The sequence below is a fragment of the Pipistrellus hanaki genome (assembly GCF_964339955.1).
Source record: "Pipistrellus hanaki genome assembly, chromosome: 16".
Classification (NCBI taxonomy): Eukaryota; Metazoa; Chordata; class Mammalia; order Chiroptera; family Vespertilionidae; genus Pipistrellus; species Pipistrellus hanaki.
In genome coordinates this window covers 31,122,163-31,142,564 of record NC_140518.1, presented here as the reverse complement: position 1 = coordinate 31,142,564, position 20,402 = coordinate 31,122,163, and the positions used below count along the sequence as shown (strand labels likewise).

At 54.7% G+C, this 20,402-nt stretch overlaps 2 protein-coding genes across 19 annotated transcripts in view; both read left to right on the top strand.

Moving 5' to 3' along the window:
• Nucleotides 1–8,728, top strand: part of SSH2 (slingshot protein phosphatase 2) — a 209,607-nt gene extending 200,879 nt beyond the window's left edge. For all 5 annotated transcript variants that reach the window (XM_084862830.1, XM_084862829.1, XM_084862833.1 and 2 more), the window contains one exon: nt 1,390–8,728. In XM_084862830.1, coding sequence (XP_084718956.1) covers nt 1,390–3,474 — 2,085 coding nt within the window. In that variant the 3' untranslated portion in view covers nt 3,475–8,728. The remainder of the gene's footprint in view (nt 1–1,389) is intronic.
• A 1,417-nt stretch (nt 8,729–10,145) lies between these two features.
• Nucleotides 10,146–20,276, top strand: CORO6 (coronin 6). Of its 14 annotated transcripts, none has more exons than XR_014793066.1 (12): nt 10,146–12,592; nt 13,780–14,040; nt 15,441–15,563; nt 16,086–16,215; nt 16,308–16,489; nt 17,129–17,420; nt 17,571–17,712; nt 18,083–18,187; nt 18,289–18,434; nt 18,731–18,788; nt 18,935–19,165; nt 19,450–20,276. XR_014793066.1 is itself a non-coding variant. In XM_084862934.1 (12 exons), the coding sequence occupies exons 2-12, from the start codon at nt 13,843–13,845 to the stop codon at nt 20,267–20,269; spliced, it is 2,226 nt and encodes a 741-aa protein (XP_084719060.1). In that variant the 5' UTR covers nt 10,146–12,592; nt 13,780–13,842; the 3' UTR covers nt 20,270–20,276. The 14 variants fall into 14 exon arrangements, 11 of the variants coding, with proteins under 11 accessions (XP_084719060.1, XP_084719055.1, XP_084719064.1 ...); XM_084862934.1 differs by having other exon boundaries at nt 17,129–17,248; nt 17,571–17,690; nt 18,939–19,165; nt 19,453–20,276; XM_084862929.1 differs by having other exon boundaries at nt 17,129–17,248; nt 17,571–17,690; nt 18,939–19,165.
• The last annotated feature ends 126 nt before the right edge of the window (nt 20,277–20,402 follow it).

Below are 20,402 nucleotides of genomic sequence, written 5' to 3'. Positions count from 1 at the left end.
ACCTGATGAATTCAGTGGAGCTGACATCTCCTGATGTTTGTCTACTTATAGTTACCACCTTGTCCATTATTCAGCTGTTCTCTCTCTTTTTAATCACACGAGGGTAGTTGTCTTCTCCTCTTCCCAAAGTCTATCCCTCTGTTTTGGGTCTACTAGGAAATCTGAATGCTTGCGCTCTCCTTTGGACCAATGGGTGTAGCAGCTCTGACAGAAATAGCTTTTTTGTAAAGTCCCTGGTCATATGAGCATTCCCTCCACAGCCCATGTACACAGCGGCCCGCTGTGGCTTCGCTCCCAGGCTTGGCAAGTTTGCCTCCGCCTGATGTCCCGGCAGATTTCTCCCAAAGGCATAACTGACCTTGTTAGTTTGTACTAGCTCTGACTCTCTTTTGAAGGGGAAAGACCAGAACAATTACTAGGAAAACATTGTACTTTGAAGGCTTATAAAAATGTTCAAGTAGATTGATGGTAATAATGATGTAATTTTAAGAAGTATCCAGGGACCATTTCCAGATTTTTTATTTTTTTATTTATTTTTTTATTTTTTATTTTTTTATTTTTTTTTTTTTACAAAAGGTCTTGATTTTGCATTGGCCATTTTTCTTGGGTCTTGTTCTAAATGCAACTGGAAATTCATAACTGGTAGAACAATAAAATGCCAGCGAGTCACGGTTTCTTAGTTTTCTCAGGCACGTGGCTGCAGAAGCCAAGTAAACATTTCCCAGGAGGAGCCATGTGAAACTTAGGAATTGTGTGATCAGACACATGGTGCCCTCATGTGCTGGGCTGCTGCTGCTAGAAGTGGGAGGACGTGGATGAAAACTGGCAACGCAGAAGAGAGAAGAGCAGTGAGTCTCCAAATCAGACATCAGACGATAGCCTCAACCGTGCCTTGTCTAACACTGGGCAGTTTTAAGGTGGGCACTGAGCCCTTGAATGAAACACTTCCCCTCGAACGAGGGAAAGGCTCTGACTGGAAGTTGATATAGGCCAGAGAGGAAAGATTTCATTTCCCCAGCCTGACCTAAGTTCTGAAGGCTCGTGGTCTTAGGAAAATTAGAAGCCTCCAACACTATTTGCTGTTCATTTTTGGAGCAAGATATTAGATTGGCATCCTGTTTGAGTAAACAGAACAGAAAGTTCAGTAGACAGTGATACAACCTGTAACTAATTTGGTATCTCTGCCTTTGATTAATCTGTTTTTCTCTTGTACAACGAAACAGATGGTCAGAGTACAGTTCTCGGCAGAGGACAGTCCCAGGCATTCCACAGTTTGTGTCCTCATAGCCAGAAGGTTCTCCTGGATCCAAGGATTTAGTAATCAGAAAATCTGGCATTTTCCATTAGACTACAATTCGCCATAACCATCTCACTATGTTTTCTTCTTAGGCAATGTCAGAACTGGTCAGCCCAGACATTTTCATGCAATCTCACTCAGAAAACGCAATTTCAGTCAAAGAAATTGTAACTGAGATTGAATCTATCAGTCAAGGAATTGGACAGATTCAACTAAAAGGAGACATTTTATCCAACCCATGCCATACACCAAAGAAGAACACCATCCTTGAGATGCCTCTTGAGAGGGCCCAGGCCCCGGACAACAAACCTGGGAATCTGGAGCCGAATGAGGGTTCCTGCTCAGCCCAGCCTGAACTAGCCAAAGACTCAGGGAAGTGGGACCCAGAAGGCTGTCTAACTGTACCCTCAACTGCCACAGACTTGGAAGAAGAGGAACCAGCTGAGGGGGAACAAGAGCTCTGGGGCCCAGGGGTACACCCAGGTGCCAAGTGGTACCCTGGCTCTGTGAGACGAGCCACCTTGGAGTTTGAGGAGCGCTTGCGGCAGGAGCAAGAGCATCACGGTGCCACTCCCGCTTGTACCTCACTGTCCACTCGCAAGAATTCCAAGAATGATTCCTCTGTGGCAGACCCGGCACCGAAAGGGAAGAGTGAGGAAGCCACCCTAGAACATCCGTTTGTCCCCAGGGAACCAGAGATGAGCAAGAGCAAAGGGAAACCCAGCGGATCTGAGGCCGGCTCCCTACTGCCTTGTGAGCAAGGTGTCACTGTTCCAGCACCCAAACCACTGGATTTCCGCCCCTCGCAGGCTCCTCAGGAGTGCCCGGAGTCAGAGCCTAGAACCACACGGCAAGGAGTCCTGAAGGAGCAGAGGACTGTGGTTTCATGCCAGGAATCTGAAACACAGGGAGTCCCTTTTCCCAAGAAGATAGAAATCATTGAGTATACCCACGCAGTCACATCCCCCAGTCACACTGGGCCAGGGGGCGAAGCAGCCACCAGTGACGAGAGCGGGGAGCCAGGCCTGAGGAAAATGAAAGTGGAGAAGTCCATCACTGTGCTCTGTGCACTGGATGAAAATCTGAACAGGACGCTGGGCCCCGAGCAGGTTTCCCTCCACCCCAAAGTGCTACCTCTGCCGCCTCCTTCCTCTCCTGAGCACAGCAGGCCCACCGACCCGCCCTCCACCCCAAGCAGCCCTGAGGACGGGGGCAACAGCCCCGCAACAGCCCTGGACACAGCAGCGCCTTTTGTCAGCCACACCACCCACTTACCATCTGCCAACTTGGATTATCTGCACCCCCAGACCGTGGTTCACCTGGAAGGCTTCACAGAGCAGAGCAGCACCACAGACAGTGAGCCCTGTGCAGAGCCGGGGCGCTGGGAAGAAAGTCAGGAAGGCCCCCTGTCCAGCAGCAATGAAGTGTCACATAGGGGCCCCCAGTTAACTAGTGAAGACTTAAGTTTAATCAGCACATTTAGTGACAGCATTGGGGAGTTACAAGAAAAACTGGACCCATCACCTGTAGCTCGTAACCTCCCTCATAGCTCCAATAGCGACAACATAAAGGATCTCAGCCACAGCTCCCGTGTGGTGAAGGCACACGCTAAAGAAACTGAGTCCCAAGTGATTTGCCAGATAGGGCTCACCAAACCGTCCCAAATGAGGCGTTCAGCTTCCCTCACCAAGTTAGGTTACTTGGACCTGTGTAAAGACTGTTTACTGGAAAGGGAGCCTGTCTCCTCTGAGTCCCTTCATCTCAAACTTCTTCAGCCCTTCCTCAGAACAGACTCGGGCATGCATGCCATGGAGGCCCGGGAACCCCCCGGAAACTCAGATGCCCCCCAGAACCCAGAGCCCACCAAGTATTTTATAGAGCAACTTAAAACAACAGAGTGTATCGTGCAGAGCAAGCCAGTGGAGAGGCCCCTTGTACAGTATGCCAAAGAGTTTGGTTGCAGTCAGCAGTGTTTGCTCCCCGAGGCAGGACCTGAATGGACTAGTTCTGAAGGAGGCCCTCCTTTGCTGCAGACCCCGGGGCTGCAGCGCGCAGGCCCAGCTCCGGGGCTGGCTTTGGCTCCCCGTCAGCAGCACCACAGAACTCACCCCCTTAGGAGACTGAAAAAAGCAAGTGATAAAAAACGGACAACCAACCCTTTCTATAATACCATGTGATTCTGAGCCTACAATGTGACTTTCTAAAAGAAATGTTTGTAAAAGGGGCAGGTGTAATATGTAAGGAACATGCACTTTATCGGTTAATTTTATAACATTTTGGTCATTTTACTGTTCCTGGCACATGCAGAGTCTGGGGTTTTCTCCCTCTGTGTATGTGTGAGAGAGGGTTGATTTGGACATCAAGACCATTTTATCATTTTTATTTTTAGAAAAATCAAACCTCAAAATATACTCATTTTCAAAGAACACCTTTATCAAAGGCAAATTGCTGTTTTTCAATCAACTGCCACCTTCTCCTTGTTTTGCCCTCTGAGAAAAGGCATGCATGCTTGATTGAGGATGGAAGCAGATGGGGAGGGGGAGGGTGAAGCCGGAAATTGAAAATGCTGCCCCTGGGCCTGCGTGAGGAGGGTTTGTTCTCCGGGCCTGATGCTTCAGGCGGGCTGAAGGGCAGCAGAGCGTCAGGGGCCATCAGCATGCTCTCTCAGCCTGTCCCCAGCCCAGCCCTTGGAGTTTCTGAAGTGGGCAGGTTCTGCTGTTTTCAAAGGGTGTCTTGCAGAATCCATTCTTCTGGTGTTCCAGAGTGGATCGTTACAGAAAGGCATCATAATGGCTGGTGTTATAAACTTGTTAGTAAATCAGTTTGTTTGTTTTTACTAAAAGTTAACCCCAACTGAATCCAAGAGGTCCCTCTGTTGAGAAAAGCATAAGAAGGAGGTGAAATGGGAAACTGAGACACAACAGGGACAAGTTTGAAAAATAGCAATTGAAAGTCAATGTGTTCTTATAAAATGAATACATACATAGGGTTTTAACCCTTCCATTACTTGAATAATTCTGTGGGCCTCAGAGTTTAATGGCCATATTTTTTCCAGTTTATTTTCCTCCCTCATGCTGTTTCTCCCAGTGCTGCCTGTTTTTTTATTTCATAGATGACGTTTGAATTGTTACATTACTTTTGTATAACCTCAATTGAATGCAAAGTTTTCTTTTTGATATTATCGCTGTTAACACTTGACATAAGGTTTTTTCCTCCCTTTTCCTGGAAGATTTGTCATTTCTCTAGTTTTTACAGTATTTATGTACATAATGTCACATTCTTACAGTGTTTTAATGTTGATGTCAGAGGATCTTTTTGATTTATTTTTTTTAAGGAGTTATACTGCAACTGGAAAAAGACAACAGAAATAAAACTGATGGGTGTTGTAGGAATCTGTAGAGTATATTGACAGTTGTTTTATTGTTTAAATGGAGACTCCGAATCGCCAGCTCCTGCCAAATTATGCATTAGTGATAGTAACTTCCTCCACAGAGCAACCCCTAAAGGATCCCTTTAGATCACAGTTTGACTGATGGCTGCATCCTCACCTGAAATCCCAGAAAGTTGTTTGCCTTCACTGAACCACAGCCAGGGCGTGTACGGGAGTGCTAACCGCTTCCCAGGGTGGAAGCTCCTCATGGATTAGGCTAAGGCTGCGGGGTGGCATCACCAAGGGCAGGCGTCCCTACAGATTCCATTTAGGATGCTTTTGCTTTGCTGCTACTTCGGGATCCTTAGGACAGCAGCACCTGCCGTAAACAAGCCTATTTCAGCTTCTTACAGAAAACATACGTAGACTGGAATGAAGGACCCTCATCAGAACTGAAGAGGTTTGCAAATTTGATTCCTGTTTGCTTTGGTCGATGTCCACATTGTTGAGAGACTGACCAAGTACAGGCTTGAGTTTTAGATTTTTGCTTCATCACAACACTGAGAGGAAAAGGCAGATGCACAGACTGTAAAAGTGATGTCAGAGGCCAATGATTGGTGGGGTAGGTAATGGGATGACTCAGAGGAGAGAGAAAAGTAGACTGAGGCCACTCATATGTGCTTGAGAAGCTGTGAATTCAATTGCCATGTGGAAGCTGTGGTTGCATCTGACATCACTGCCAGGAGGCATATTGGACAGATACCTATATGTGTAGAAACCTGCTTTATGGTGTAGTAATTATATATACCTGTGCTTTCCCTAAATAGTTTCCTTAAATGTCAAATGTGTCATTCACAGGGCTTTGTGGTTCCTGGATATGGAATGTGCTGTAAAGTGTTTTGTTGGCTGGTATATACCAGTGTGAGGAGCTCATCCATCTAAGCTGCCCTGTCTTATTGAGGCAACTCTGGCGGGGAAAGGACAGGACATTCTGTCTGGGCTGGAAGAGGAGGATTTGCCTGGAGGTTAAGGGAGTGGAGTCCATTCATGTTAATCCCTTGAGATGGTGACATCCTTGTGTTAAGAGTGCCGCAGGATAGACAACTGTGCTGTTCCCTCTTCTCCCTCCTGTGTTTGATGCTCAATCTCACTGCATTAAATAACAACAAAGATGGGAGTGAATCTTCTAATGCTGTCAAGAAAAACAGAAACCTTTTTTTAAAGAATAGAGCAGCAATTTGAACCTTTTTCATCTCATGACACACATAAGCAAATTACTAAAATTCTGCAGCTCACCAAAAAATGTAGTTTTTGCCAATCTGACAAAAAAAAAATAGATATAATTTTGATTGATTTTTAAAAATAGTAATCACCTATCCTTTTTTGCTCCTAAGTGACTTTTAAAAATCAGGTGCCTATACTTGTATATAAGGATTTCTGGTACCAAGAATTAACACAATCTTATTATGCGACGTGACCAATAAGATGCAACTAAGTCTTTTACATGACCTGTATATTTATGGTTCAAGACAGGCATTCATACCCCATAGCTATTGTTGTATTGGCTGTTATCGTGTTTTTTTGTGGGTTGTTTTGTTTTGTTTTGTTGTGGGGTTTTTTTTGTTTTGTTTTGTTTTTTTACAATCCAAGGGAAAAGAGGTCAGTGCCCCTGACTAAATAGGTATTACAGGTTTTAAAAATTCTTGCCACACACTGGTTGAAGATCACTGGATTAAAGGAAACATGCCTGCTCGCCTTCCATTTTTAAAAATATTTTTTGTCATTCAGTTTATCTGCCTAAATAAACGTCTTCTGCACAGGGTCTGTAATACGGCCAGTGCCAAGGGGATTTGCAAGTCCGCTCAGACTCTGACTCAGCTGAGCGTTCCTACGGTATTTACATGACTGAGCGAAGTCTAGGGAAAGAACATGATGAGCTATCAAGGACTTTTCAGACTCTCTTCTCTCCAAACTTTTGATAATCTCGGGTGGCCTATTTCTATTTCCTGTTCATGGAAAACCCAGCCCTGGGACAGCAGGTCTGGTAAATTGACAGAAATGAGTAGGAAAGGCCTTGACCTCTTACTCAGTGCCTCTGTGTGTGTGTGTGTGTGTGTGTGTGTGTGTGTGTGTGTAAAAAGTAGCATTTTGGTGCATGGGGTAAAAGCCCCAGGAGCACACAGGTCTTGAGCTGTAATCTGGATGGTTACCTGGTCAGTAGGAAGGAGAGAAACCCCTACCCCTTTATAATTTTAGAAACACTTAGGCATAGTGTATATATAATAGACATGTAGCACTATAGTAGAGTAATATTCATCTCTCCTCATTTTGGTTGCCTTTCAGATTCTGAATGTTTGGGATCATTCCTAGCATCTCAGCCTCTTCCAACTCTCTCTCTAGCGTTATCCTGGTTCTATACCTTTCTCCCTACCGTGTCTCCTCTCTCTCATCTTGGGAATTACCAAGAGCTCCGAGGACAGCCTGAGGAGGACAGCCTAGGTTCTGAGGTCCCCTCCTGAGAAAGGGCCGCAGACAGATGCTGTTGGATAGACCCGAAGCTTCTGAGACGCAGCAGCTCACAGAAATCGCCTGTTCCTTCTGAGGATTCAGTTCTGAAGTGATGTAGGCATGTTTGGTAAAGATGTTTTTGTGGGAGTGGTTTGTGGGATTTTTTTTTTTTTTTTTTTTTTTAAGAAAGCGTTATGCAGAATGGTTCACTTTTAGGGCATTTTTAAATAAAGCCATTCTTTGGCTTTTTTTTTTTTTTTACAACTATCTGTGGATACTTTGTTTACATTGTGTGAGTATTAAAACTTGCATCATCCTGAAGGCAGCTCAGTCTCCTCCTCCGGGGACCCACCCCTGGCTGTCCGGGGTGCCCTCACACAGAGCACGGCTGTAACCGTGAGCCCGCGAGGATAAGCGGGGAACCCCGGAGCTGACTTCCATTGTGTCCCGCACTCCCGCCCAGCCCTGTATGGGAATAGTCACTTCCTCAGTGATGGTGTGTCTTACAGTGATGGTTGTACTGGTGAATGGCTAGTGTCATCTTCGTTTAATTCTGTTTTGCTTTTTGATGGTAGATGAGATGAAATTTTAGCTCTTTCATCACCAATCCAACTCAAAAGGATCTTGGACTTTGTTTTCCCCTTCAACCTAAAAGAACAAGGCATGGATGAGACAAATGTATTGGATGTCTCAACTCACCCGGTCCCCGTATTAGGAAAAAGCCTGATGCCAGAGCAGGCTGCTGCACCCTCCTAGCCCTTCTCCCCGGGCGTGGGGTCCCTGGAGGCCATGGAGAGCTCTCGCAAGGTGCTTCTGTCTCTTCCAGCCTGGAATGGAGGGTGACTCGGCCTGGCTCCTGCTGTGGGAGGAGAGCCAGCCTCATTTCCCCAGAGCCCCAGAGCGGGAGGACAGGGTTTCTAAACTGGAATCACACACACACACCCCCGGGGGGCACTTGAACAGGCCCCAAGGGGTCTACGACCATCCGTGTCCTCACCACGGCACTGGCGGCAGCATCCTGTATACACATGCAGAGCTAACGCCCAGGGCTTCCCTCGAGCTGGTGACCCAGCCTGAAAACTGGATAATGCCCAGAAATGTTTCCCAGTCAGTAAGGCCACAGGGAGTTGGTTTTTATGTTTTATTGGACTTGGTTTGCTTGATATAGCTTAAGGTGCCTTTTCTTTCTTTTCTTTTTTTCTTTTTTCTTTCTCTCTACATTATTTTGTAGGGCTTGTTATAAATGTGGAAAACTAGTCCAATAGACTTGTTACCTTTGCCCAGGCCACCCGAAACCTTTATGCTCACACTTTTATTAAATAACGCAGGTGCTCCCTGGAATCTCTGGGACCTTTTTGAGGCATTTGAAGCAGAATATAAAGAGTGGTCTCATCTCCTTCCTTAATCTTCATAGTGATTGGGATGTTCCACTTGTATCATAGATTTTTTTATTACTGATGTGCTCCGCTGTTTTTAAATGTGAACTTGTGCGCAAATGTGCAGACTCAATGTTCTTGTTACAGACTGAATAAATTTTTATTTTGAAGATGAAATGTGTGTACTTAATCAAGTTCAACAAATAGGGTGGGTGGAAGAAGGCACGGGGATTGGAGGAGAATACTGATGATAAGTATGAAACAATGCTCATTGATTGATCTCCATCAAGCACACCCTTAAGCTGACCTCTGGAAGAAAAAAAAAATAACTTTCCACCTCCCACAGAATAAAGAGTGCATGGGAAATAGGATCGCTAAAGATTATTTCAGATATTGTGGCTCCGATCAAGTGACTAAGCTGGGAACTTGCCTGGCCAAAGAGGCTCTTGCCAAAGCCACCACCTGAATGTTAGGAGAATGAATAAGCAAAGGGACCGAAACTGCTTCGCCATCTGTGGTGCAGAGTGACTGCTCGGGGACAGCTGCCCTGACCTGCCCCAGCAGGCACTGGACCTCCTGGGTGGGTGACCTCTCTAGACACCCACCCACGCTCTCAGCACCATACCTCTGCTCACTCAGAGGTTTCTAGAAATGGGGCATGACCTTCCAAAGAAGTAAAAGCTAAATCTGCCGCCATGAGAAGAGAAGCATTTGATGTCGATGGTGGAGGGCACAGGGCAGTTGTCTAAAACGGGGGGGGGGGGGGGGGGGGGGGGGGGGGGGAGGCTCCCACTGCTGCCAGCCCTCCACAGGCATCAGTACTGCTCATGGCGTACGGGGCAGCACTACTACGTGGGGAAAGCTCCATTTCCAAATCGCTAACAGAATTTAGTGAAATTTCCAGAGGAAGCACTGCCTTGGACCCACGTTGTCAGCTTGCCTCATCCTGATTTGTCCATATCAGGTGAGAGGGGCATACCACGGGTGCCGAGTCCCCGCCAGTCTACTTAAGTTCAGGCTGGGCTTTCTAGCCCAGGGAAATGGACCAAATCATGTCTCAAGTTGCCAGGACACCTCTTCCGGAAAACGGCTTTATGAAAGATGTAATCCATGCTGGTTTTCCCCAGAGAGAGAGTTCAGAGCCCAGCTGGTAGTTTGAATAACAAGAAGGGAAAGCACCAGCCCCCAGTGGCTTCTTCACCTGCTTGGCACTTTGCGCCGTGGCTCCGCCCACCCACAGCTGCGCCAGGGCTTGGCAGCCAGAAGGCGGCGAGAGGGCAGGGCTGAGTCACGCCAGGTCCGAGCAATACCTGCGAATCCTGGCGCCTGTCACTGGTGAGCACCTCGCGCTCCCCTCCCCCACTCGCCCAGAGGATGGGACTGAAGGCAGGTTGAATCTGAAGGATTCCTGCTTCTCGTCGCAGACCTTCCCTCCAGAATGGAGCGCCTAGCTCTTTAGAAAGGAGGAGAGTTGGGTGTGAAGAGAGCAGAGCGCCTGAAGAATGGCTCCTCTGTGACTAACACATCCCACAGCAACCTGGGCTTATTCTCCACACGCGGCAGGATACTGTGGCTTTCCTGTGACATTACGCCCTCTACATTGAAAAAAAATAAAAATAAAAAGGATGAAAGGCCAGGGGGAGAAAAGACGCCCTTTTAGAGTAAGAGGCAACATGTCAAACAACTTCTCTGCCAACAGGTGGTGCAGGGTTAGAAAGAACCTGACCTAGCCCTCTTCGTTTTACAGCCCAGAAAGCTGCAGAAATAGGCTGCCAGCCTGGGCTGGAACTCCAGTTTTCTAATTCGTCCTGATGTCCTTTCCTCTCTGCCCACAAAGCAGTAACTGTCAGCATCAGCATTTGTGAGAGAGAGTGGCACTGTCCTTCAAGGAGAGACAGAAGTGCGTGGTCTGGAAAACGTGGGCCTAGGCACCAGGCCACGTGGGTAAGAGCCTCAGCATCATCAATGGCCAGTTGAGGGATGGGTAAGCTACTTAAGTCCTGAGCCTCAGTTTTCTCATTTGTAAAGCAGGGATGTTAATACCATCTCAGAAGATGTTAGAATGGGATTAATATGTGTGAATCCCTTAGTGCAGTGTCTAGCACGTAAGTGTGAGCTGTTGCTAGTAGGGAGCAGCTGAGTCATTAAGGTCCTTTCTTCCTAATGCTGTGCCTGGAGTCTTTAGGTAAACGGAAGACTCCTCATCTACCCTTACGGTTCCCCATAACATGAGTTATTCCTGAAGCACCTGTAACAGTCTGACTCAGTTCCCCTACAAGTCGCTGAGAACTCGAGCTCGCCTGAGAAAGGAGCCTGTGAGGGCCTCCCAGGTTCTCACCATCTTTTCTCCCCTTTACCAAATGCAGCCTCTGCCCTCTGCCCTCTGGAAAACTGTTCCATTGATTCCCAGCTGTGCCCGGAGAGTAGGAATAATTGGCCCCAAGCTGCTGCCTTTCGGGGCTTTATGATCCAAAGAAACAGATCCAGCCCTAGCTGGTTTGGCTCAGTGGACAGAGCATCGGTCTGTGGACTGAAAGGTCCCAGGTTCGATTCTGATCAAGGGCACATGCCCGGGTTGCAGACACGATCCCCAGTGGGGGGCATGCAGGAGGCAGCTGATCGATGATTCTCATCATTGATGTTTCTACCTCTCTCCCCTCTCCCTTCCTCTCTGAATAAATAAAAATATATTTTTTTTAAAAGAGAGAGAGAGAAAGAAAGAAAGAAAGAAAGAAAGAAAGAAAGAAAGAAAGAAAGAAAGGAAAAAAAAGAAAGAAAAATAAAGAAACAGATTCAGGCATGAGGCAGGCACTGGGTAGACGGCAGTTACAGGGACCAATTGTTATTCACTGACGATTTTGACCTGATTTCTTTTTATCTCGTTTTTACCTTGGTCAATACTCTGATCTCTGGGTCCTGAGAGGGTTGGGAAGAGGTGGGCACCAATTCAAACACGGCCCAGAAGACTTCAGAAGTCAGGCTGTGCTCTATAAATTGGCCAAAGTGGATTAGTGGACTGCCAGTCAACGGCACCCTCGGTTGCAGGCTGCCTGGTCGACTGGTCAATGTGTCTCTCTCACATAGATGTTCCTTCTCTCTGTGTGTCTCTCCCCCTCCCTTCTATTCCCTCTAAAAAAATCAATGGAAAAATATCCTCAGATCAGGATTAAAAATACATAAGTAACTAAATAAATAATTTGGCTAAAGACCTGTTACAGCCGCTTCCCCTTGAACTGCGTTCCCTGTGTGTCCAGGTGCACTCACCTTTCTCCCCCAGAGCATCTCCAGGATCTTTCCGAAAGAGGGTCTGGAGGTGCGGTCCCGCGGCTTGTTCCCCCCACCCCACCCGGGCTAAATGGGGAGTGTGATTGCAGCAAGAATGAGGCGTGAAGGCGCCTGATCTTGCCAGGCCGCTGGCTCTGGAAGGAGCGCGCCCCCTCTCAGCGCCCATCACACCCGGTAGGAGCCGAGGGCGGGTGAGGAGTGCGCACACCCCACACCCCGCACACACACCCACGATTTCTTTTTAAAAAAAAAAAAAAAAATGTTTACTGATTTTAGAGAAGAAGGGAAAGGGAGAGAAATAGGAACATCAATGGTGAGATTCATTGGTTGGCTGCCTCCTGCACGCCCCCCACTGGGCGGATCGAGCCTGCAACCCGGGCCTGTGCCCTTGGCTGGAATGGGACCTGGGACCCTTTAGTCCACAGGCCCACCCTCTGTCCCCTGAGCCAGAGCGGTTCCTTTTGACGTTTTCCGGAGCCTCCGCACTCAACTTTCCCGCCGGGGAGGGGGCGGGCGCTCTGGCCCCGCCCTCCGCGGGCTCCGCCCCCGCAGGTTGATGGCAGCAGCAGCTGGGACTGCAGTGGCCCCGGCCCCGGAGAGCCGCACGCCGCGCCGGAGCGCAGCCCCACACCCGGCGGCCCCAGCGCCGCGGACACCGGAGCGGCAGTCCCGGCCGCTGACGCCTTCCTCGGAGCCAGCGCGCCCCCAGCTCCCTCCGCAGAGGACTCGCTGCGTGAGCGCCCCTCGCAGGACCAGGTATCCCCGTTCCCTCTCCACCCTCTCCCTCCCCTCCCTGCCACCATCGCAGACAGCAGAGCAGGCGAGATCTCTGGAGGGGGCACAGGATTGCACCCCCTCCCCCCTGCCGCCACAACCGTCCCGGTGGGGCAGGCTTGGTGTCTATATTTGGACGGGCAGCGGCCGGTGCCCAAAGGGTGCAAACACCTAGTCTCACAAGAACGCAGCGCTGGCTGGGGCAGGAGGCCCAAGGAGGGTTCGGGAAGTCCAGGCCTTAGGCCCTGGGCTGCAGAAGCAGCTTGAAGGGCACGGGGATGCCCGGCTGGTTAGGGGACAGGAGACAGTGGCTGGGCTTTGGGGAAGAGCATAAGGCTGGTCCGGCCGGAGAAAAGGCACCTCAGCCTCCCCACTCCTGCAAATCTGGCCCCAGGCCCGGGGTGGAGCACCCCATCCCCGGGGTGGAGAGTTTAGGAGGACTCGGGACTCAGAGGAGAAGCAGGACGGAAAGGGTGGCAGGCAGAAGGCAGAAGGCCACAGTCAGGGCCTTTGGGAGAAGCCAGTGCCCAGAGCAGGGGGAGGAAGATGACCCACCTTACACTGTGTCCCCCAAAGCAGCACGGAGGAGACTGATGAACACAGTAGCAGGACTCGGGTTAGGTGACAGGAGGACCCTCTCCCTGGCAAGTTTTTAGAAAATTACAAAACATCTGCCTGAACAATGCCAGAGATGAGGATGGTGGGGGGCTGCAGGCCTGGCCCCACAGCTAGCTCTGAGCCAGGATCCGAGGGCCAAGGCCTCCGATTCTGGACGAGGTGCCTCTGGCCGGTAAACCGACGCTGTGAAGAGATGCTCACCCAGGGCTGGCAGCGGGCGGGCAGCCTGGCCGTGAGGCTCCTCCCCAAACCACTTCAGCTTCCAGGAAGCGTTTGGGCCCAGTGGCCCCTCAGTCCGGGTGTCTGAGAAGTGAGGCCCACCCGAATCCTAGCCCCTTGCGTTAAGCCCCACTTCATAGGTGGCCAAGAACTTTCTCATACTGTCATCACTTTGAAGAAAGCTCCCTGCTTCTCGGAGCAGACTCTGAATTTATACCCAACTCCTGGCCAGATAACCCTTTTCACTTGCTACCCTAACCCCACCCAACCCGCCCCCCCCCCACACACACACACACACACACTCTCTCTCTCTCTCTCCCTGCCTCCCACAGTTCACAGGACTAAGGACCGAAGGCGTTTCTGGGCACTGAGACCCTCCATCCCTGCCCGCAGCCATGAGCCGGCGCGTGGTTCGGCAGAGCAAGTTTCGCCACGTGTTTGGGCAGGCGGCGAAGGCTGACCAGGCCTACGAGGACATCCGTGTGTCCAAGGTCACGTGGGACAGCTCCTTCTGCGCCGTCAACCCCAAGTTCCTGGCCATCATCGTGGAGGCCGGGGGCGGAGGGGCCTTCATCGTCCTGCCTCTGGCCAAGGTGAGGGTGAGGAGGAGGAGGAGGCTGGCGGGAGGACCCTGGCTGTGGCCCCCGGCCCTCCTGGCAGCAGCCTCTGTTCTCACCGAGTTCCTCAGTCAGCGGGCTGTGTGGGCTGGCTGCCCCCTGTTCCCCAAGCCCTCACAGGCCCATCGGGAGGCTCTTTCCCCTCCCAGAGCAGCTGCATCACAGCGGCCTGCACCACCCACCGCCCAGCACCCTGGTCCCAGCTGGGCCCGGGAGTGGGTGATGGAGATAGTCAGGAAGCAGTGGAGTCAGGGCCTGGCCAGATTCTCTTCCTGTCTCTCCTGATGCCACACCCCCTCAGATTCTGGGCGTGAGGATCTTTCTCCCCAGTCCAGGATAAGCATTTGGCTACATCACACCCCACAGCTTCAGGCTGAGGACAGAGTCAGGCTCCCCAGAGGCCCTGGCCACCTGCCCACTCTGGTTCGTGCAGAGAGGGGTATGAGAACAGAGGTCAGGGGGTCATGACACAGGAGCCCAGAGCCCTGCTCCCTAACCCAGGTAATGACCACCCCTTTGCTGAGTAGCCTGAAGCCCGCCACCGTCTCCAGCACCAGCCTGACCACCCCACGCATGACCTTGACCTGGATTCTGCCCCCTACACCTTGTTCGAGGAGGCCCCACAGGTGGCAGGCAGAGGCCTGACAATAGCCAGTGACTCACTCCGGGACAATGCGGACGGACACCATACAAGGACACCGTCCCCGGGGCTCAAATTTCAAGCGGGAGCCACCTCCTCCCCCCAGTTACTACTGTCACTGCAGTGCCACACAGCCACCCTTCTCCCCTACCGTCTGGGCCCAGGCCAGCCCGGCCGCGCTTCAGAGCCCCTGCGAACAGCCCATAAAGACCAAAAATAGATGGGTCCCAGCGCAGGTTGGAGCACAGCAGGCACCAGGAGTGCCCGCTGCTTGTGGCTCCAAAGTAAACCAGTGACAGGGTGGATCTCTGCCAAGGGCGTCCGTGCTGCACTGCGTGCTATCTCACCTTCACCTCTTCTGCCAGGGGCTTCCCACACTCATCCCAACCGGGCGCAGGCTCAGGAACATCCGAGGAGGAGGAGGCCTTTCGGAAGCGCATGGACTAAGAGCTCAAATCTTGGCTCTACCAGTATCTTGTGTGTCCTTGGTTAAGTCACCTGACCGCTCTGTGTCTAAGTCCCTGATATTAAATGACTTCAGCTATGTCTTCACGGAAGTACAGGGAGTAGGCTGATTGGGACTGGAGATGCAGAGAGGGGTCTGCAAAGAGAAAACCAATGGTGGAGACTTGAGATGTAAACAGGTCCACTGCCCGCCCCCAAAACCACACAGGAGAGTGGCCCCACATCTCTCTCTCTCTCTCTCTCTCTCTCTCTCTCTCTCTCACCCCTCCAGACAGGACGAGTGGATAAGAACCACCCACTGGTCACTGGGCACACTGCCCCTGTGCTGGACATCGACTGGTGCCCACACAACGACAATGTCATCGCCAGTGCCTCGGATGACACCACCATCATGGTAGGAGCCGGCTGGAAGCCGCTGGGTGGCTGGGCAGGGGAAGCAGTGGGGGCTGGCTCACCTGTTCTAGAGAAGGTGGTGAGGGAGGTGCTGGGTCCCAGGGCCCCGTCCAGCCCAGCTCCCAGGCTATTTTTAGCTACATGCCCACTCCTTCCCAGGATGCACTGCTTACGACTAATAATAACCATGGCCAATTTGGGGGTGAAGAGTAGGGAGTTACTGCTCTGAAGCCTCCCTGCTGAGGTGATTAAGATCTCTGGAGAGTGCCAAAACCGGTTTGGCTCAGTGGATAGAGCATCGGCCTGCGGACTGAAAGGTCCCAGGTTCAATTCCGGTCAGGGGCATGTACATTGGTTGCGGGCACATCCCTAGTGGGGGGTGTAGGAGGCAGCTGGTCGATGTTTCTCTCTCATCGATGTTTCTAGCTCTCTATTCCTCTTCCTTCCTCTCCGTAAAAAATCGATAAATATGCCAAAGTAGCTCCTCATCCTCCCCGCCCTCTCTGCCTTTTCCTCCTACCAGGTGTGGCAGATTCCAGACTACACCCCTATGCGCAACATCACAGAGCCCATCATCACGCTGGAAGGCCACTCCAAGCGCGTGGGCATACTCTCCTGGCACCCCACCGCCCGGAACGTCCTGCTCAGTGCAGGTCTGGGGCCTAGCGAGGGGTCCCCGCAGTAGATGGTGGAGGGAGGGTGGCCGAGGCAGGGCCGGGCGATGGTGACCGGCCGCTCCGGGCAGGTGGTGACAACGTGATCATCATCTGGAACGTGGGCACCGGGGAGGTGCTCCTGAGCCTGGACGACATGCACCCGGACATCATCCACAGCGTGTGCTGGAACAGCAACGGCAGCCTGCTGGCCACCACCTGCAAGGACAAGACCCTGCGCATCGTCGACCCCCGCAAGGGCCAGGTGGTGGCGGTGAGTGCCTGGCCTGGCCGCTCCCCAGCCCCCACCCCGGGAACCAACCATCAGGCCCCTGAACCTGAACTCCTCTGAACCCCAATCCATCCCAGCCGCGGGGCCAGTGCTTCCACCCTCCGCCACCTCCCAGTGTCTGCAGCCACAGCTCCCTGCCCTGAGCCCTGAGCCTGGAATTCTCTGCCCCATGCCTCCTCCCTCCCCTCCCCTTCCCTCCCCTCCACCTCAGGAGCTCAGAGGAGAAGGGGAGGATTTGCAAACCATCCTCCCATTAGAACCTGCATGAAACCTGAGCTCCGGGGACCCCTCTCCTCTCAGCCGGCACCCAGAGCCATCTTGGGGGGGAGGGGGGAGAGGAGGGTCAGGGCCTGACATTGGCTCAGGGCCTGGCCCTTTCCGCCCTCGCTGACCTGCTGGGCGGGGAGGGAGGAGAGGGGCCATCCTGGGGGGGGGGGGGGGGGAGGCCATCCTCGCGCGCTGCTGGTCTCGCCTGGGTGCGAGCGGCGGGGGGCGGCGGCTGGCACCTGCCTCACCAGCCTCAGACTAACGCAGGGCGCATGGGGCGCGTGCATGTGTGTCTGCGCCCCGTGTGCGCGCGCGGCCGCCGGCGGGCCTCTAACCCACTAACCCCGCGAGCAGGAGCGAGCCCGGCCTCACGGGGGCGCCCGCCCGATGCGGGCCGTCTTCACCGCCGACGGGAAGCTGCTCAGCACCGGCTTCAGCAGGATGAGCGAGCGGCAACTCGCGCTCTGGGACCCGGTAGGCCAGGCCGCGCCGGGCGCGCGCGCTCGCGACTTGGCTAGGTCCGCCCGGAGCGCGGCCGGGCCCGAGGGGGCGCCTTCCGGAGCAGCCTCGCCGCGTCCCCGGGACACCGGCACACCTCCCCCTGCTCCGGGGACCGGCCATCGCCTGCCGAGACGCACGCCTCCAGGTCTCTCAGGGCCCGCCGCTCCCCAGGCCCGGGGACCTTTAGGCCCCGTTTTGTCCCTCCCACGCTGGCCAGCAGGCTGCTGGGCCCTCCCTCCAGGACCCCCGGGGCAGGCAGCGGGTGACGCCTCTCCCTGTTTTCCCCTGCCCCCAGGAGAGGTTTGCGGCCCACGAGGGGATGAGGCCCATGCGGGCCGTCTTCACGCGCCAGGGCCATATCTTCACCACGGGCTTCACCCGCATGAGCCAGCGAGAGCTGGGCCTGTGGGACCCGGTAACGCAGCTGGAAGCGCGGGGTGTGTGCCCCGGGGACTGGCATCACGGGAGCGGGGCCAGGCGTGTCCCCCCCCCCGCAGGGCGTGCCCACCGGACCGGGCTGGAGGCTGCTGCCCTCCCTGCAGCGCCTCCCACGCCCACGCCCACCCCTCCGCCCAGTTTTGCTGCTGCGTTGCCTGCAGGAGCCCACACTGGCGCCCCCGACTGGTGATGCCGAGTCCCTGGGGGTGGTGTGCGGTGGCTGCATGCTGCGGAGAGGGCCTGTGTGCCGCGGCCCGGGAGGGGCGTGTCCGGGACGGAACTGCGGCGGGAGCGCAGGGGTTCGGGTTCGGGGCTGCGGGGATCCAGAAGCGGGCGGGCGGGCCGGTCACGCCTCCTGTACTCCGGCAGAACAACTTCGAGGAGCCGGTGGCGCTGCAGGAGATGGACACGAGCAACGGCGTCCTCCTGCCCTTCTACGACCCCGACTCCAGCATTGTCTACCTGTGCGGCAAGGTGCGCCCGCCGGGGCCGGGCGGGAGAGCGGGGCTGGCAGAGACAGGGGAGTGGGGGGAGGGGTCCTCCGGGGTGCGGCTCTGAACCCGCCGGCTTTGCAGGGCGACAGCAGCATCCGGTACTTTGAGATCACCGAGGAGCCGCCCTTCGTGCACTACCTCAACACGTTCAGCAGCAAGGAGCCGCAGCGGGGCATGGGCTTCATGCCCAGGCGGGGGCTGGACGTCAGCAAGTGCGAGATCGCCCGGTCAGCAGCCCCCACCTGTCCTTCCCGCGGGGAGACACGGGGCGGCCCGATCGGGTGGTCTTTGGGGAAGCAGGTGTGGGGGGCGTCCAACCAGCTTGGCAGTCTCTGAACTTGGGTGTCCTCCTCTGTAAGAGGGTGGCCCGCACCCTCTGGGAGGCGTTCCCCGCTGGACTAACCACGCGCTTAAAGCTAATGCCCGGGAGGCGCTCCGCACGTGGGGGCCTCCAACCCCTTCCCAAGGAGACGCTAACGGGACGGGCGACTGCGGGGTGCTGAGCGCCCCCACTCCCTTACAGGTTCTACAAGTTGCACGAAAGGAAATGTGAGCCCATCATCATGACGGTGCCCCGCAAGGTGAGGGGCGGGGAGAGGGGCGGGGCGGGGCGGGGCTCCGCGGTGGAAGGGGGCGGAGCAGGCCCGGCGCCTGCTAACCCTCACCCCCCTGTTCCTCCCCCGGCCCCCCACCATCACTCCTCCCCTCCCCCCACCCCACCCCGCAGTCAGACTTGTTCCAGGATGACCTGTATCCAGACACGCCGGGGCCCGAGCCGGCCCTGGAAGCGGACGAGTGGCTGTCGGGCCAGGACGCCGAGCCCGTGCTCATCTCGCTGCGGGACGGGTACGTGCCCCCCAAGCACCGCGAGCTCCGGGTCACCAAGCGCAACATCCTGGACGCGCGCCCGCCCTCCGGCCCCCGCCGCAGCCAGTCCGCCAGCGACGCCCCCTTATCGGTGAGATTCGGCCCAGACCCAGACCCAGACCCAGACCCCCGCCCCCTCCCAGACCCGCCCCCTCCCAAACCCAGACCCCGCCCCCTCCCAGACCCAGACCCAGACCCTGCCCCCTCCCAGACCCAGACCCCGCCCCCTCCCAGACCCGCCCCCTCCCAGACCCTGCCCCCCCAGACTCAGGCCCCGCCCCCTCCCAGGCCCAGACCCAGGCCCAGTCTACACGTTCGTCCTCCACCCCCCATCCCCTCCCCCCGCCGACGCCGCCCCCTGTCCTGCCCCCGCAGCAGAACATGCTGGAGACGCTGCTGGAGCAGGTCAAGGCACTGCGCGAGCAGGTGCAGGCGCAGGAGCAGCGCATCACGGCGCTGGAGAACATGCTGTGCGAGCTGGTGGACGGCGACTAGCGCCGCCGCGGCAGCTCCGACCCCGGAGGGTGAGGCCGCCGGGCGCAGGGCGCAGCTGCCCAGGCTTTGGGTCTGCAACTTGGGAGCCCGCCTCTGGGCTGGGCGCGGGACTGGGAATGGAACTCCTTCCCTGGCGGGAAGCCTGGACAAGTGGAGCCTCGCGGGCAGAGACAGATACCCGCCCGGCACCGCACGCACCGCTGGCCGCCGCGCCTCCTCCGGACTCGGCGGGAGCTGGCCGGGTGACGGGCCTCAGCACCGGTGCTGCACGGCGAGACGGCGTCCGCCCGGCCCCTCGCTCGGGGCAGAGGAGTCCTTAGTTATTAGCAAGATGCTTGGGGACACTGGAGAACTGGGTTTGGCCTCAAAGGGGTGGCGACTCAATAGACTAGCGGGGCGGGGGGGGGGGGGTGTGACAGGGCTAGTCCCTCTAATCAGGCCACGTGACTCCGCCCACGTGAGTGGTAAACCGGAGGATGCCACCCCAGTTCTACAGACACAATCCATTGGCTGTAGAGCTGGGTCCGCCGGCTACGCCCAGCAGAGGGCGCTCTTTCCACCCACAGGGGAGGGCGGGCAAAAACTGGCCTGGGCCAGCAGGTTCACCCCGCACCACCCGCCTCACACACACTGCCCCCAGCCCTGTGTGGCCTCGGCTCCAGGAGGAAAACAAGTCATACTGAATGAAATCTTTTACTAAGTGTTCAGTCTGTGCCTCCTGCATGGGGTGTGTGTGTGTGTGTGCACGCACGTGTGTGTGTGTCTCTATGTGAGTGTGAGAGTGTGTATGTGTGAGTGTGTGAGAGCATGTGTGTGTGTGTGTGTGTGTGTGT

Coding starts and splice junctions, on each gene's coding strand:
- CORO6 (XM_084862929.1), top strand. CDS start 13,843: ATGAGCCGGCGCGTGGTTCGGCAGAGCAAGTTTCGCCACGTGTTTGGG. Junction 18,188..18,288: donor TTGTCTACCTGTGCGGCAAG/GTGCGCCCGCCG, acceptor CCGGCTTTGCAG/GGCGACAGCAGCATCCGGTA. Junction 19,166..19,449: donor CCAGCGACGCCCCCTTATCG/GTGAGATTCGGC, acceptor CTGCCCCCGCAG/CAGAACATGCTGGAGACGCT.